Below are 16,892 nucleotides of genomic sequence, written 5' to 3' on the forward strand. Positions count from 1 at the left end.
ACTAATGACAAAAGCAATTACATTAGCAGCTATGATAATTTCAAATATACTACTTACACAATGTTAAAGTTTTGGTGGTATTGGTGTTTCTGGACACAGCATTTCATAAACAAATTCCTAACCTAAAAAGTCACTGCAGAGTTCTTGGGCAATATGGGCATAATTGTTTGGGTCAGTTGTTGTAGGCAATAAATGAAAAACACAGAGGAAAGTGCATGGTATGTACTAAGTAAATATATTTCGTCATGTTATAAATTCATTAATACCACTCATCATGGTGCTGATACAAACAATATATGAAAACCTTATTCAAGTGATCGACTCATTAATAATCTAGACCCTCTCCATTAGATAGGAAACCACCAACTGAACACATATAGAAGCTATATAGAAATGCAACGTCCAAACATTCTTAGGGAGGAAAAAAAAAGGTATCCTTAAAACAGCATAAAAGAAGAACACAAAAAACTAGGGCAATAGGGCAGTACAAAGGTGCAGGCAGCAGAAACGTAAGGACTTACCAGAGCAGAATGAATTAGCAGCCCAAGATGGCACGCTGACAAACAACAGGTACACAAGACAACACATGAAGGTGCTCATAATGTTTAAAAAATACAGGCATACTACTTCACCTGTAGATCACCACTGGATTATATCAGAAGTGCAATAAACACAGGTGTGATGAAAATTTTACCTTGGCCTATAACTCAAATCAAAAAGTCAAAAAACAGACAAAGTTTCTGTAAAAGGTTTCCCTCATTACTAATACACAAAATAAGCCAATGAGTTCTCTAAGACCAAGAACGATGGGGAGAGAATTCATTATTGTAAAAGACAAATTTATAACATAAACACTAACTTGAATTTGGTATATGAAGGCTATTAAAATTTTCTACTTCACTGAACACTAAATAAGTGACAATTACTATATGTCAGTATTGGGCTAAGCACACAAAAACACACAAAGATTAGACAAAGTGTCTGCCCTCAAGGCACTCATTATCTAGAAAAGCATATAATAACCAATTAAAATATTATCATAAATTGCACTCCTGTGCATTTCCTCCAATAGACATAATAAGCACCGTGAGGGCAGAGATTTGTCAGCCCTTATAGCCTCAGCACCAATATTGACATATTGACTCCAGAAACATAAAGAGAAGGTTATCTATAGATTCATTCATTCAGTAAATATTTGCTGAGCTCCTTCTATGTATCAGCCACTGTTCCAAGCTCGTGGGATAAATCACTAAACAAAGCAGAAAAAAAAAATGTCCCTACCCTTTGAGCTTCCACAGCAAATCAAGGGTGTACACCAATTTAAAAAAATAAAGGCACAGAAGGTCAAACACACAAAATTTTAAGGGATTCTCAGATCCATTCCTTAATATGATATATGGACTCTATGTTAAGTACTGTTTATTTCTCTATAAATCCTGGAAAAGAATAGTGATTAAACTATTGGTTATTTATGTAACTCTTTCCTGAGATAATTTAACAACGACTACCTCTTACTTCTAAGGTTAGACATCCTAAATTGAACTCATTTCTGAAAAATAAAGTTGCGAAGAACATAACATAATCTTAAACTTTACATTGCTTAAACTTGCTTGGGCACCTCCCACTGAGTAAAGATGCAACTACTAAACATAAAAATATGGTCACAATCAAGATAACACAAGAGACACAGACCAGAGACTTATGTCATGAGATTAATGAATAGAGAGAAATACAGTACATTAGAACGTTGAACAGTTAGGCACAGAGGCTTACACCTGTAATCGCAGCACTTTGGGAGGTTGGGGTGGGAGGATCACTTGAGCCCAGGAGTTCGAAACCAGGCTGGGCAATATGGTGAAACTCCATTTCTACAAAAAATTTAAAATTAACTGGGCATGGTGGCCTTTGACTATAGTCCCAGCTATTCAGGAAGTCAAGGCTGCGGTAAGCCATGACCAGACTGCAGTCCAGCCTGGACAACAGAGTGAGACTCTGTCTCAAAGGAAAAAAAAAAGTAGAAAATCATAAAGCCATGAGCAGACTTAGGGCTATATTTGCCATGAATGAAAGTGTGGTTATTTGATATCTCTGATCTCTTTTTCTCAAGTAGCATGTTTCATAAACCGCAAAATTGAGTGTCAAACAAAACAAAAAAAATAAACTGTATAAAAAAAAGTAGACAACTGATGGTAAATGTTAATTATTGACAAACACTGAATTAACAAGTCTACTGTTAGGCAAAATAAACCTCTTGTGAAGATACTACTTTCCAATGAAGTGCCCTAATATTGGTTATGGAAAATTATATAAGCTGAACTATCTAAACTATCTTTATTATCAAACCCAAATATCTATGAAAGTTCCAATCCCCAGCTGAAGTCTTTACTTCATATAGATTATTTGGCAGCTGAACAAGTATTAGCCAACGTGTAAGTGACAACTTATTGAAAAGACGCATATTCATGTTTGCAATACAACTTAAAGACATCGTGAATCGATGTGCACAGTAGAGGAAGTCAGGAAATAAAAAACACAAGAAGAAAATATTTAAAAGCAAACCAAGCTAAGAAAAGCCAGAGTAGAAAAATGAAGAAATAATGCTCTAACTGCTGAAACCTTAGAGAACTCAGAGCCCTTTGTATCTCTTACCACTTCCAACCGTAAATTGGTTATTTATGTTCATGTTATCAACTAGATATATACTACTCAAGAGAGTATACGTCAGACCAACCTCTCTAACCTCCCTAACAGAGTTGTTAGGAGACAAAAAGAACTTAATAAATATTTTTGAGAAAACAATTACACTATATATTAATTCCAATACTAAAATAGAAAGTGAGCTTCATAATGGTATTCTAAAGTATTTTACTATGCAGCTCTCTCTCAGTAGGAACTGCTGGCCTTATTTACTTTAGAAGAAAAGCATATGTGCTTTCCAAATGAAAATTCCTAACTCTATTGCCTTAAATAAATGCTTTTTTTAAAAAAGACCCAATTTTCAAAACCTTCTTCACTGCTCTCAAAACTCAATGCTTTTCTGAGAGAAGCAATAATAAAGTATTCCAACTTTAAAATCTTCAGACTTGACCAGGTGAGCAAATCTAACACCATCATGGTGGTGAATATATAATGCATCATGACAATGTCACAAATTATATGAGAATGTTTCTATCTACTATGATTACAGAGAAGGAAAAATGTAATTCAAGAAGAATCACCAACTGCTAAGAATCATAATGAAGATGATGAGGAGGATAACAAATAATATCTCTAACAGAAGTCAAACTTAAATGAATCGTCCCGCCACTGATTTGTTGAGTATATCCTGGAAAATATTTCCAATGAATTTGGAAAAGTAAAACATATACTATTGCAGAAAAAGCACAGGATCTAGAGTCTAAAAGCACTGGCTGTGTCCTAATCATACTACTATTACCAAGAATACATTAAACAAGTCCCTTGCCAATATGAGCCTGTTTCCATTTTTACCAGTAATAACACTCTAAAAATATCACAACTCCATATATACAAATAATTTTTACTTTCTAAAAAAATAGATATTTGGAACATTTTTAAATAAAGGGAAAGGAACTTCCACTTCTGGCAAAGATGGAGCAACAAGAAACAGATTCGCAATCCAGCCCAAAACAACCAAAAACAGACAAACAAAAAGATGAAATGTATAAAACAATGGTTTTCAAGCCACTGGGCATCATGCAATGAAGGACCGAGAGATGGGAGACAAGCAACGTGAGCCCTATGACCCTATGATTACCCCAGCTTATTGCCTTAAGAGAGTTCCTAGGTGAAGCTACGTGGAAAACAAAGTGAGCAGCCCAGCAGTTTCCCTGAGTTCGGGAGACAAAGCTGAGAGTCTCAGGAAATCAGGCCAGCTAGAATTCAATGGACAGAGAGAAGGGAGCTGCAAAGATCAAAGTTCTTCAGAGGATCTCCCTCAAGTATTCAGCAGAACACCAATCAGTACATGTCTGTAAAGAAACTACTCGAGGTGGGGGGAAAATATCTAAAGGACCAGAAACAGTGCCTGCTCCCAAGAGCCTAAATGGAAAACCTCATAATTCACAGGACATTGGCTATTCTGGAAGGTTTGGCCTCAGTAATGGGGAGTAATTCATCTTAGAGCACTGCTCCAAATCCACCTAACAAGTCATAAAAGCAAGACCAGGAAAGAAAAAGAAACTGTTTCCACATGACATAACTGCATCCCATAACACAGCTCAAGATTTTTAAGAACACAAAAGTGTCCAGTACCCAAACAGGTAAAATTCAAACATCTTCCATCTAATCTAAGATTATCAAACATGCAAGGAGGCAGGAAAGCACAGTCCACAAGGAGGAGAAGAATTAATTTAAACCAACCCAGAACTGACAGAGCTATCAAAATTATCAGTGAAGGGTGCTAAAACATTTATTATAACTGCAATCCATGTATTCAAAGCAGTTAGGTAGAGACAAGGAAAACAAAAATTTTAAGACCCAAATCAAAATTCTGTGGACACATATAACAATGTCTGAGATTTAAAGTGCATTGGATGACAGTCGGGCATGGTCACTCATGCCTGGAATCCCAGCACTTTGGGGGGCCAAGACGGGGAAAGTTGCTAGAGCCTGGGGGTTCAAGACCAACCTAGGCAACACAGCAAGACACTGTCTCTATAAAAAATAAATAAATAAATTTTTAAAGTGTGCTGGATGGGACCAATGGCATATTACACATTGCTGAGAAAAAACTAATAAACTTGAAGATGTTGCAATAGAAACTATCTCAATCAAAACACAGAGAGGACAAATAATCCAGAAATAAAAAGCACCGTGATAGGTGAAACAACTTCAATCAGCCTAATGTACATGTAATTTGAGTCCCTTAGAGAGAGGAGAGAGGAAAGGGCAGAATGAATATTTGAAGAAATAATTATGGAAAATTTTTCAAAATTAATAAACTTCACGAACCCCAACCACAAGAAACATGAAGAACACTACACTGAAGAACCACATAATCAAACTGCTCAAAACCAGTGACCAATAGAAAATCGTAAAAGCACCAAGATTAGTAATGTTACAGTTAGAGGAACAAAGATAAGAATGCCATCAGATCTTGTTAGAACTAATGCAAACAAGAAGACAGCAGAATATCATCTTCAAAGTATTAAAAGATATAAAAAGTCAACCTGGAATTCTATACCAGAAAAAAAAATAAAAAGCTTTCAAAAATGTAGACAAACAAAGATGTTTTCAAATGTACAAAAACCTGAAGAGCAGATCCTCACTAAAAGAAAGCTTAGCATGTGGGGCTTAAAACCTAGACGACGGGTTGACAGGTGCAGCAAAACAACATGGCACATGTGTACCCACATAGCAAGCCTGCATGTTCAGCACATGGATCCCAGAACTTAAAGTAAATAAATAAATAGATACATACACACACAAAGAAAGCTTAAAGTAAGCTTAAAGTAAGTCCTTTTGTTAGAAGAAGAATTATACCAGACAAAAATCCTACACAAAGGAATGTAGAATACCAAAAAAGGTAACTACATGGATAAATATGTATTTTTCCCTATTTCAGTCTCTTTAAAATATAATTACTATTAAACACAAATCATAAGAATAATTTGTGAGGTTTATAACATATATAAAAGTAAAATACAGGACAACAGTAGCATAAAGACCAGGAGATGACAAATGCTAATATAATAAGGTTTAACATTTGTATTAAATGTTAAATAGTATAATACCACTTGAATGTACACTGTAATAACTGAGACATAGACTACAGACTCTAAAAAAACTACTAAAATAATAAAATTAAAAATTAGCTTATAAACCATAAAGGAGATAAAATGGAATCATCCAAAATTTTATTAGTCTAAAAGACAGCAGAAAAAGAAAAAGAACAAAAAATAAACTCAACAAAGAGAAAAATAAGGTAGCAGGATAACAGATTCAAACCTAACTATATCAACAATCACATTAAATGTAAATGGCTTATGCATCTCAAGTAAAAAGTAGGTCAGACTGGATTAAAAAATAAGACCCACTATATGCTGCCTACAAGAAACACATCTTAAAGAGCCAAATACGTAAAAAGTAAAAGGATGATAAAAGGTTACACTATGATAACAGTAGCCCAAAATGCTGAAATTACTCTATTATTATAAACAAAGTAAATTTCAGAGCAAAGGATATTACCAAGGATAAAGAAGGTCATTTCATAATGAGAGTCAAATAATCAAGAAGAAATAAAAATTCCAAAGGTTTATGCACCTAATAACAGAGCTTCAAAATACATGAAGCAAAAACTGGGATACAAATGTAAGAAGGAATAAACAAACCCATAATTATAGCTGCAGATTCAATACCCTTATTTAATTGATAAAGGCAAGCAGGCAGAAAAATCAGCAAATATATACTAAACTTGAACACAGGCAACTTGACCTGACTGATAGTCACAAAATATTCCACCCAACAACAGCAGAATACACATTCTTCTGAAGCACACACAGTATATTTACCAAGACAGACTATATTTGGGGCCACAAAACAAATCTCAATAAATTCAAAAGGATTCATATTGTACAACATGGTGACTATAGTTAGTAACAATGTATTACAGACTTAAAAATTGCCAAGGGAGTAATTTTAAGTGTTCTCAACACACACATAAAATGATACATATATGAGGTCATAGATATGTTAATTAGCTTGATGTAGCCATCCCACAATGTACACATGTATCAAAACATCATGTTGTACACTATAAATGTATGCAATTTTATTGGACCATAAATAAACACAATCAATTGAAAAAATGTCAAAGGATTCAAACCACACAAAATACAATATCTGATCATAAAACGAAAACCAGTAACAGACAGATCCTAGGAAAATCCCCAAGTGTTTTGAAATTTTATTAACGCATTACTAAATTATCCATGGGTAAAAGAAAAAAAAATCAAAAGGAAAATTAAAAGTAATATATGGCAAAGTGTGTGTAATGCCACTAAAATAATACTTAGGGGAAAATTTGTAGCATTGAATGCCTATATTAGAAAAGGAGAAAGGTTTCAAATCAATGATCACAGCTTTTACCTTAAGAAACTAAAAAATAAGAGCACATTTAAAATGGAAAAAATAAATAATAATCAAATCAAAAATCAATGAAATAGAAAAATAACAGATATTGATGAATAGAAAGCTGGTTCTTTGAAAAGATCCATAAAATTGCTAAGCTACAAGCCAGACTGATCAAGAAAACAGGAAAAAACATAAATTATGGATAACAGAAATGAAAGAGTAAATATAATTTCAAATCCTACAAATATGATAGTAAAAGGGAAATAAAAGATTATGCACAACTTTTTGATGATAAATTTGACACAAATGATCAAAGTTCACCCAAGTAGACATTTTTAAAAACAAGCAGAATAGCCCTATATCTAGAGTACTTTTAAATCTGTAGTTAAAAACCTTCCCATAAAGAAAACTCCTGGGCTTTCACTAGTGAATTAGATCAACCAAATATGGAAGAATGAACAATCTACACACACCCTTCCAGAAAATACAGGGAAAGGGGCTACCTCCGAATTCATTCTGTGAGGCCAGCATTATCCTAACAGCAAAACTGGACAAAGGCATTAATAGAATTGAAAACTGAAGACCAAACTTCCTCATGAACACCCTTAACAAAATTTTAGCAAATTGTACCTAACAAACTATAAAATTGGTAATTCAAAATGTGGTCTATATTGCAAGGTTGTTTTAAAACTCAAAAGTCAATATACTTTGTCTTACTAAGAAAAGACAAAAATCAAATAATCATTTCAATAGATGCAGAAAAAACATCTGAATAAAGTCTAACATCTATTCATAATTTTTTAAATCTCAACAAACTAAGAATAGAATGGAACTTTTTCAACCTGATAAAGAACATTAAAGAAGGCCTGGTGCGGTGGCTCATGCCTGTAATTCCAGCACTTTGGGAGGCCAAGGCGGCAGGATCATGAGGTCAGGAGATGGAGACCATCCTGGCTAACACAGTAAAACCCCAAATCTACTAAAATTACAAAGAATTAGCCGAGCGGGGTGGGGGGGCGCCCATAGTCCCAACTACTTGGGAGACTGAGGCAGAAGAATGGTGTGAACCCGGGAGGCGGAGCTTGCAGTGAGCCGAGATGGCGCCACTGTACTCCAACCTGGGCAACACAGCCAGACTCCATCTCAAAAAAATAAAAATAAAATAAAATTAAAAAAAAGAACATCGAAGAAAAACTCACAGCTAACATTATACTCAGCAGTGAAAGACTCAATGCTTTATCCCTCAGATCAGGAATGAGGCAAGAATGTCTGCTCTACCTTTTTCAATTCAACGTCATTCTGGAAGTCCTAACATGTGTAATAAGGTGAGAAAAATAAAATAAAATGCATACTAATTGAAAAGAAGTAAAATTAACTTTATTCACAGGTGATACAATTTTTGGCACACACACAAAAGAAAGAAGGCTGAAAATCGGTACATAGCCATCCATCCTAAGAAGTCAAAAAAAAAACACCTAGCACATTGAATCCAAAAAAATGGAGGAAGATGTAAATAAAGAGCAGAATTTAAGGAAGTGGGGGAAAAGTATGCACTATAAAAGATAAAGTCAAATTGAGTTCATTAAAATGACTAATAAGATTGATAACCCTCTGGTAAGACTGATGAAGCAAAAAGAGAGAAGACATAAATTATTAAAATCAGGAATAAAAATAAGGACACACCACAGACGCCGGAAAGATTTATTATAATCTCAAATGTCAATATATTTGAAAATTTAGAACTAGAGAAACTCCTAAATATGTACTACTTAACAAAACTGACACCAAAGAAACAAAATCTGAAAAGTCAATCAATGAGATAAGTTGAACCCAGAATTAAAAACTGCCTACAAAGAAAACTCTAGATCTAAATCCAGCAAATTTAAATCTAGAGTTTGAATTTATGAAAGAAATGTTGCCAATCTTATACAAACTCTTCATGAAAATAGAAAAAAAAGAAAACATTCCACAACTCAAGTTTTTGTAACCTAAATAATCTGAAAGCTTCTAACAACATTAGAAAAAAAAAAGTTTTCTTAAATAAAAAAATAAATAAATCAAATACAATAATTTATAAGACAATAATATATCACAACAAAATTGGTTTTATTCTAGGATGCAATATTGTGTTTATGTTCTAAATTTGCCACATTAATAGAGGAAAATTAAAAGTTACACAATCATCTCAATCAATATAGAAAAGGTATGATAAAATCCAAATACACTGATGATAAACATTAGCAAAGAAGGAATAAAAGGTAACTAGTTTCTTAACATCTATAAAAGCACACAGGAAATATCATAATTATGAAAGGTTTAAAAGTTTTCCCTTTAAGACTGGGAATAGAAAAGGTTATCTCATATGATTACCCTGACATTCAAAGGAATCTCCAGATAAATTATTTTAATTAATAGGTGAATTGAGCAAGATTGCTTGATACAACATTAGTATACAAAAATCAACTGCATTCCATACTGGGGCACAGAAATGAAAAATAGTTAAACATTACCAGTTAAGAAAAATTTTTAAATCTAATATCCGAATCCAATATTTAGATATATAAATGCTATATATCTAAAAAATATATAAAACCTGTACACATAAAACTATAGTTATGATAAAGAACACCTAAATAAATATAGAGACATATTAAGTTGATGTATATGAGTGAATCCCATAAAGATATTAATTATCTCCAAACTTATCTAAATTCAATATAACTGCAATTAAAATCACAACAGGTTTCTGTGGCAATTGAGAAACTGATTCTAAAATTTATATTGCAATTCAAATGGACAAAAATAGCCAAGACACACTTTAAAAAGAATAAGGTGGTAAGATTTCATCTACTGAATATCAAGTCTCATTACAGAGCAACAGTAATTAAGACATAAGGCTAGACAAATCAATCAATGGAATCAAACAGCCCAGAAACATACTATCATCTACAAAGAAATTTTATTGGCCAGATGCAATGGCTCATGCCTGTAATTCCAGCACTTTGGGAGGCCAAAGTGGGTGAACTGCCTGAGCTCAGGAGTTCGAGACCAGCCTGGGCAGAAGGGCAAAACCCCATCTCTACTAAAAATAGAAAAAATTAGTCAGGCATGGTGATGTGCCTGGGGTCAGGGAAATGAGAAGGGTGACCGTGTGGGGTTGGAAATGATGGATGGGAATGGCATAGAAAGTGTGGGAGTTTATCTTCCATAATGAGAACCATCTGACAGTGCCTAATGCTGAAAATCAAGCAAACCATTTAAGGATGTTAAAGTAAGTCTCAAATAATCAGCTAAGACAGATAAAAGTACTTGTCCTGTGGAAGGGGACAACTACAGATGTAAAGTTGGGGGTCTACTATTTAACAAACCTTGTAAACTACTGTTTGACTCTTTCAAACTTAAAAAAAAAGTACAGGGGTAGGGGAGAAAAATGCCAGTAGGCCACCATTTATAAGCAGAACCTACATCAACCCATCTGTTGCTCACTTCTTTACTTTTCTCTATCACATTCTGTGAAGAGTCAGTATTAACTCTTTGCCTAAAGGAAAGTTCTCTAAGTAGACATAACTCCCCAACTCTCTTGATTAGCTCACTTGTCAGTCTTAATAGGAATATAAAAGATATACACAGATCCATCTAAGTATATTAATTATACTCAGGAATATGTAGGAATTATTAGTAAAGGAAGAGAAACTCAACCTTTCTTCTCTTCTATCTCCTAATGAAAAGCAAAGTATAGGTGAAAGTTAATTATATAATGACTTAAATAAAAAGAAAAGATAAAAAGAATAGTTTAACAAGGATTTCCGCTTGTGAATCACAACACATGAACTATGGGAAAATGGCAGGAGATGAGCTATAGTATGGAACTATGAACTTAAGCATTTCTAAATGTAGTTTAAAATACATATAACTTTTAAACTCAAGATACACACAATTAAAACACTACTGTTGTCAAGTTAAGGTGCCCCTAATATATAAAAATTAGGCCAAAGACAGTATAATAAAATTATTTGAAATATGTTCATTTATCACTTTCTAAATAAATCTGATTTATTCTTAACTGACATCTTAATTATCCATATTTACATCTGGAATATAACAACTTTTCTCTCTTTTAACAACCCAAGACAAACAAATATTATGATTATACATTAGCTCTGCCTCCTCTGTTTCTAGAGCTGAAATGTCATGTCAATTACTTAATAAGATTTAATTTTACCTTGTTTAATCTGTCCTTGCACAATATTACTGGAAGTTGGAGGGGAACCCCTTGCCTTAGAAAGGTCTGGGGTGCTTGGTCTAGGTGGCCTTAAAAAAGAAGAAAAAAAATACAAGATATATTTTGACACCGTCATGTTTCCAGAACTATTTAAAATAAAAAATTTTCTACTTCTAAACAAATCACAAAACAAACATATATAGAACATTTTCAATTTACCATTCCAGAAAGATTATTTTGGTTTGGACCTATTAACGTTTTCCATTTCAAATGAGTAAATGATTAGCAAGTAAAAATCTGACATGTACAATTTGTGCTTTATATTAGTTTAAGAAATATTTTCTAACATTGTACTTAAACCTTTGTTCTTTAATATGCAGATGTGAGATTTCAGCCTACTCCACAGCATTAGTCCAAGTGAATTCACAGAAAGATAGATTAAAAGCATTCAGCCCAAAAACTTGAAAACAGTCTTTAGGCATTAAGAAATCTTGGACTGTAGAGGCATACTGTCTCAGTTGTGAATTCTGACACTACCACTTACTGGCTATGTTACTTTGGGCATATTACATCATCTCTCTGTGTCTCAGTTTTGTTATCTGTAATAAAGGGATAATAAAAGTACATACCTTATAGGGTTAAGGGCACTAACAAGTTAGTTTTTGTAAAGTACTTACAACACAGACCGACACAAAGTAAGTGCTATATAAGTATTTGTTAGAATTGTTTTTAATTCTTCATATGGTAAATGCTCAATAGAGTATAATAAAAAGTTGCCTCCATAAAAAGACAAATTGAGTCTAAGTATTCTAGAAATATTAAAATAGTATTCTGCATTTTAAAAAGTTTTTTCTTTCTCTATTGAAAAATTCTGACTATACTTCTCACAAAATTCTGAAGCCAAATCTCTGAACACATGCCAATCATTACATATAAGTTACAATGAGAAGAAGCATTTAACCAAATACACAATTTTTATTTTTATTTTTTCTTTTTGGAGACAGAGTCTTACTCTGTTGCTTAGGCTGGAGCACAGTGGCACAATCATGGCTCACTGCAGCCATGAACTTCCAGGCTCAAGCAACCCTCCCACCTCAGCCCCCCAAGTAGCTGGGACTACATACATGTAACCACCATGCCCAGCTAATTTTTTTTATTTTTATTTTTGTAGAGGCAGGGTCTCACTATGTTGCTCAGGCTGGTCTCAAACTACTGGCTTCAAGTGATCCTCCTGCCTCAGCCTCCCAAAGTGCTGGGATTACAAGTGTGAGACACCATGCCCAGCCTCAAATATATATTTTGAATTGAATATTAGGGCAAACTTCAAGTACATATACAATTTCATAATTATATTTACAAGAGCTAGTCTATATGACTACCTCTCTCATTCCAAATTTTTAAAAAATAACATATAAGTATGCCAACGTATACATAAAATAGTATAATTTTATTATGTTTTAACCGGGCATTTTGAAACTGGTGTTTTAAAACGTAAAAAGGAAAAAACTGAGATGACACTAATACAATAAAATTGTGTAGAGCCAAAAAAGAGTAATCAACAATGAAAAAATAAAACAGGTTTCTTTTTTTGAAACTTAGTAAAATCAAACTATCATGGTCACACCTGGTAGGACCCTTCTTCATATGATCACCAATAAAAGTTGCATTGGTCATACTCATTAAAGTATTTGCCAAAGAAATGATAGACAGGAGATGCTGTGTGGTGACAGCACGGGACACTCCATAAGTTCCCTTTCCTACTCCCTCAGTCGCTGGTAGCTTCCTTCCCACTTCTGATTTCCCGTGTGACAGTTTACAAGCAGGCTGATTATAACCCGGCAGCATCAGTGACATGTGGCCTCCTCTCGACAAGAGACCAAACGATACTGTGCAGTGGGGTTTCAGCATTCCAAGGCGATCCAGGCAAACTTCATCCAGTACTTCATTCAAACCCCAGGCGTGAAGGCAGGACATAAACAGCTTTGCAGTGTCCATAGTTAAATTATATTCTAATAGGGTCAATGGCTTTGATTTGCTGGACCGATATTCAGGATCACTTTCTTCCCTTCTCTGCCTCATTATCTCCTCATCCTCCTCTTCATCATCAAGGAGGTGTTCCTTGATGTTCTCTTTGATTGTTTCTTTCACTTGTTGGAAGAGAACTGCTGCCCGTTTTCCAGTTAAAAAAGAGCCCCCTTTGTCTGAACTGCCAGATGCTTTTTGCAAATTCTCTGGGGAAATAAGCGCAGTATTCGGCCTAGAGGCTTCTTCAGTCAGGAGTTGAATAATCAACGCTTCCACATCAAAGAATAGCACATGTATGTCCGGGTCTGTTAGGTTTGTCTTTATTGCTTGAACCATCAGGGAGTTATGAGAATATTTAGGTAAATTTCCCTGTAATAAATATTTTTAAAAGATAGTTATAATTAAAAGTGCTTAATTTCATACATTAATTAATAAGTAATAAATAATCAGAGGAATTAACATGCTTATTAAATTGTCCTTCTAGGAACCTGTATCATGAAAAGTAACATACTAACTTTGCCAATCAGCAGCATGTAACATATCAGCTTACACAATTAGAAGAACTTCATGCTGAAACAATCACAAAATTGCCAATTAGTTTAAAAACCAAGAAAATAACAGTTTATTATTGAAGCAGGGAGTCTCTTTACTCATAGTACAGATTAAAATTTGTTTCAATAATCTAGGAGCAAATCCTGTTTCTGAGAACTACTGTTCCACCTGATGGAATAATCCGTTTATCGTGGCTCCTGATTCTTTAAGTTGCTACAACCATCATATCCCTCCTTTTTCCATTTTACCTTCAATCTCCCTATTCAAAGATTCCATTTCCTGAATAAAGAACATATTAGAGTTTACTTAGAGCCTTTAAAAAACGCTATCTTTTGACCATGCTCCCTTTTCTATTTCTCTCCTCTTCTAGCCAAATTTAAGTCCCTTTTAGCAAAATTTACTGAAAGTAGTAGACTAATCCAATGAAAATTCTTCAGTCCCTCTCTTCCTTAATGTCTTTGCAGTATATGACATTGTTATTTTTTGCTGAGACAGAAAGAAAAAGAGACAGAGACAGAGAAAGAACTAAAAGAAAGAATAAATAGCCGCCTCCCCAGCATCCTGGAGCGTAACAAAGACTTAACTGGAGAGTACTTCCTGGTAAGTCTTCTACCTCTGTCAATCTCCCCTCTCAGGCAGCTGCCCTGATAACTCATTCTTCCTCCCACATGGGAACTATCACCTATATGTAGATGGCTTTCTAATTTCCCATCACCAGCCAGACCAGTCTCCTAAAGGAGTTTCAATCCTTTATCCCCAATGGTTTGTACTGGGAGATCCCACAGTACCTACCTCGCTTTTTAACGTTCTCATCGCCACCCCTCACTAAACCTGCTGGGCCTCCTGATTCATCAGTTGGAAATCATTCCGTTTTCTTCCTATCCCACTGTCACGACAGAAATTCAGACCCTTATCTTTGCTCCTGAAGACAGGTTTCACTGTCCCTGGTCTCTTACTCCAATACAGGTGACCTCTAAAGAGCCACAGACTTCTTTCTGAGGCAAAAATCTAATCATGTCACTCTACCAAAAAATTTCCATTATCATGAATTATTAAGAAAAATAGACAATACAAAAATTCTTAAAAACTAAACAAAACATAAGTGAATATCTATCTGATCTTGAGATGAGAGTGGACTTTCTAAACATACTTAAAAGTTCACTATGATAAAAAACATGTTAAATGACAACTAAAAAATAGGAATAAAATGTTCCAGAAATAGGACTAATGAAGAGTTGTAATAAATACAAACATTTCTTAAAAGCAGTAAGATTACTATTGCCAAAAGAAAAAAAAAGAAAAAAGAAAAAAACTATGAAGAGCAAAGACAGTAAAAGAAACATAAAAGGTGAATATAGGGAAAACCTGCTCAAATTGGTCTTCAAGGAAATGACAGTTAAAATAACCACATGATAAGTGTTTTATTAACTTATTAGCAAACAGTAGACAGTAAAGACAGTATAGAGAAAGTCAAACTCATACACTGCAGGCGTGAATTTAAATAGTTTTAAAAGAGTAATTTGGCAAAATACCTCATGAGCCTTTCTGATTGATATTGTTTGATCCAATACATTTATTTCCAGGATCCTATCTTAAATAGTCAGAAATACAGATAAGGATTTATGTTCAAAGATGTTCAGTGAAACCGTAGCCAATATTTTAAATTGGAAACCACCTAAATATCTACAATAAGAAAACCAGTAAATAATTTATGCATAGCCATATAATAAATATTGCAGTATTTATAAATCACATTTTGTGTGCACATCTAACCATGCAGAAAAATACCCATGTTCCAATTTTAAATGAAACTATACACACATCCACATGTACACACACACGCACACACACACATACACACACACACCAGTTATGGTTCCAATTTCATGTATTTAATGCTTAAGTATATATATACACACACACACATATATATAAGCATGGCAAGAAAGACTGCTTATATGGGTGTGTGTGTGTGTGTGTATATACATGTGTATATACATATAAGCAGTCTTTCTTGCCACGCTTATATATACGTGTGTGTGTGTATACATATACTTAAGCATTAAATACATGAAATTGGAACCATAACTGGTGTGTGTGTATGTGTGTGTGTGCGTGTGTGTGTACATGTGGATGTGTGTATAGTTTCATCTCACTTAAAATCTGTATATATGTATATACATCTGTATATATAGATACACGTATCTATATATATACACACACACAGAGCACAAAACATTCTCCAAGATATACTGCTGCTTACCCTTCCAATTTCATCTCTCACCACAATCCCTATAACTTCCGCCAAATCAAACCACTTGCACTTTCCTGGACCAAAGTGTGTGTGTGTATATATATATACACACAAAGTGTGTGTGTATATATATATGTGTGTATATATACACACACACACACATACATATATGTGACTGGAAAGAAATGTGTGAAAATATTAATAGTAATTACAATCTTGTGATGGAATCATAGAACATTTTGTTTGTATTTCTATATATTTCTTAGATTGTATATAATCATATAATCAATATACATTATTTTAATAATTAGAAAATAAAGCTCTAGAATAAAATGTGTACTCCTTTAGCACAATCTTCAAAGTCCATTACAGTTTGACACCAAATATACCTTCCGAGCTTTAACAAATAGGCCCTAGTACCAAAATTATGGCCCCTCACATATAAATCCTTTTACTTATTCCCCTTCCCAAAATGCTCTTCCTTCACTCCAATCGCTTCTCTTCCATCGAAGTCCTATTATTCCACAAGTATATGTATATCAAATCATCACACTGTACACCTGGGATATACACAATTGACAATTTGTCAATTGTCCCCCAGTAAATTGGCGGGGGGTGGGAGAAAGAGACTAATTCTGCTAAGGAGGTTATTGAATTCAACTCCCACAACATTTTATGTCTACTGTGTATCACATATTTGTATGTCTGTGCCACATTTATATAATTTGTTGTTCTAGATATTTACAT

The 16,892-nt window shown here is 34.0% G+C and overlaps 1 protein-coding gene across 2 annotated transcripts in view; it reads right to left on the reverse strand.

Moving 5' to 3' along the window:
• WDR7 (WD repeat domain 7) overlaps positions 1 to 16,892 on the reverse strand; it is a 389,130-nt gene that overhangs the window by 266,038 nt on the left and 106,200 nt on the right. For both annotated transcript variants that reach the window (XM_050767826.1, XM_050767825.1), the window contains exons 15-16: positions 12,939 to 13,708; positions 11,315 to 11,403 (exon numbers count right to left, since the gene is read on the reverse strand). In XM_050767826.1, coding sequence (XP_050623783.1) covers positions 11,315 to 11,403; positions 12,939 to 13,708 — 859 coding nt within the window. The remainder of the gene's footprint in view (positions 1 to 11,314; positions 11,404 to 12,938; positions 13,709 to 16,892) is intronic.

This window comes from Macaca thibetana, chromosome 18 (genome assembly GCF_024542745.1).
Source record: "Macaca thibetana thibetana isolate TM-01 chromosome 18, ASM2454274v1, whole genome shotgun sequence".
Classification (NCBI taxonomy): Eukaryota; Metazoa; Chordata; class Mammalia; order Primates; family Cercopithecidae; genus Macaca; species Macaca thibetana.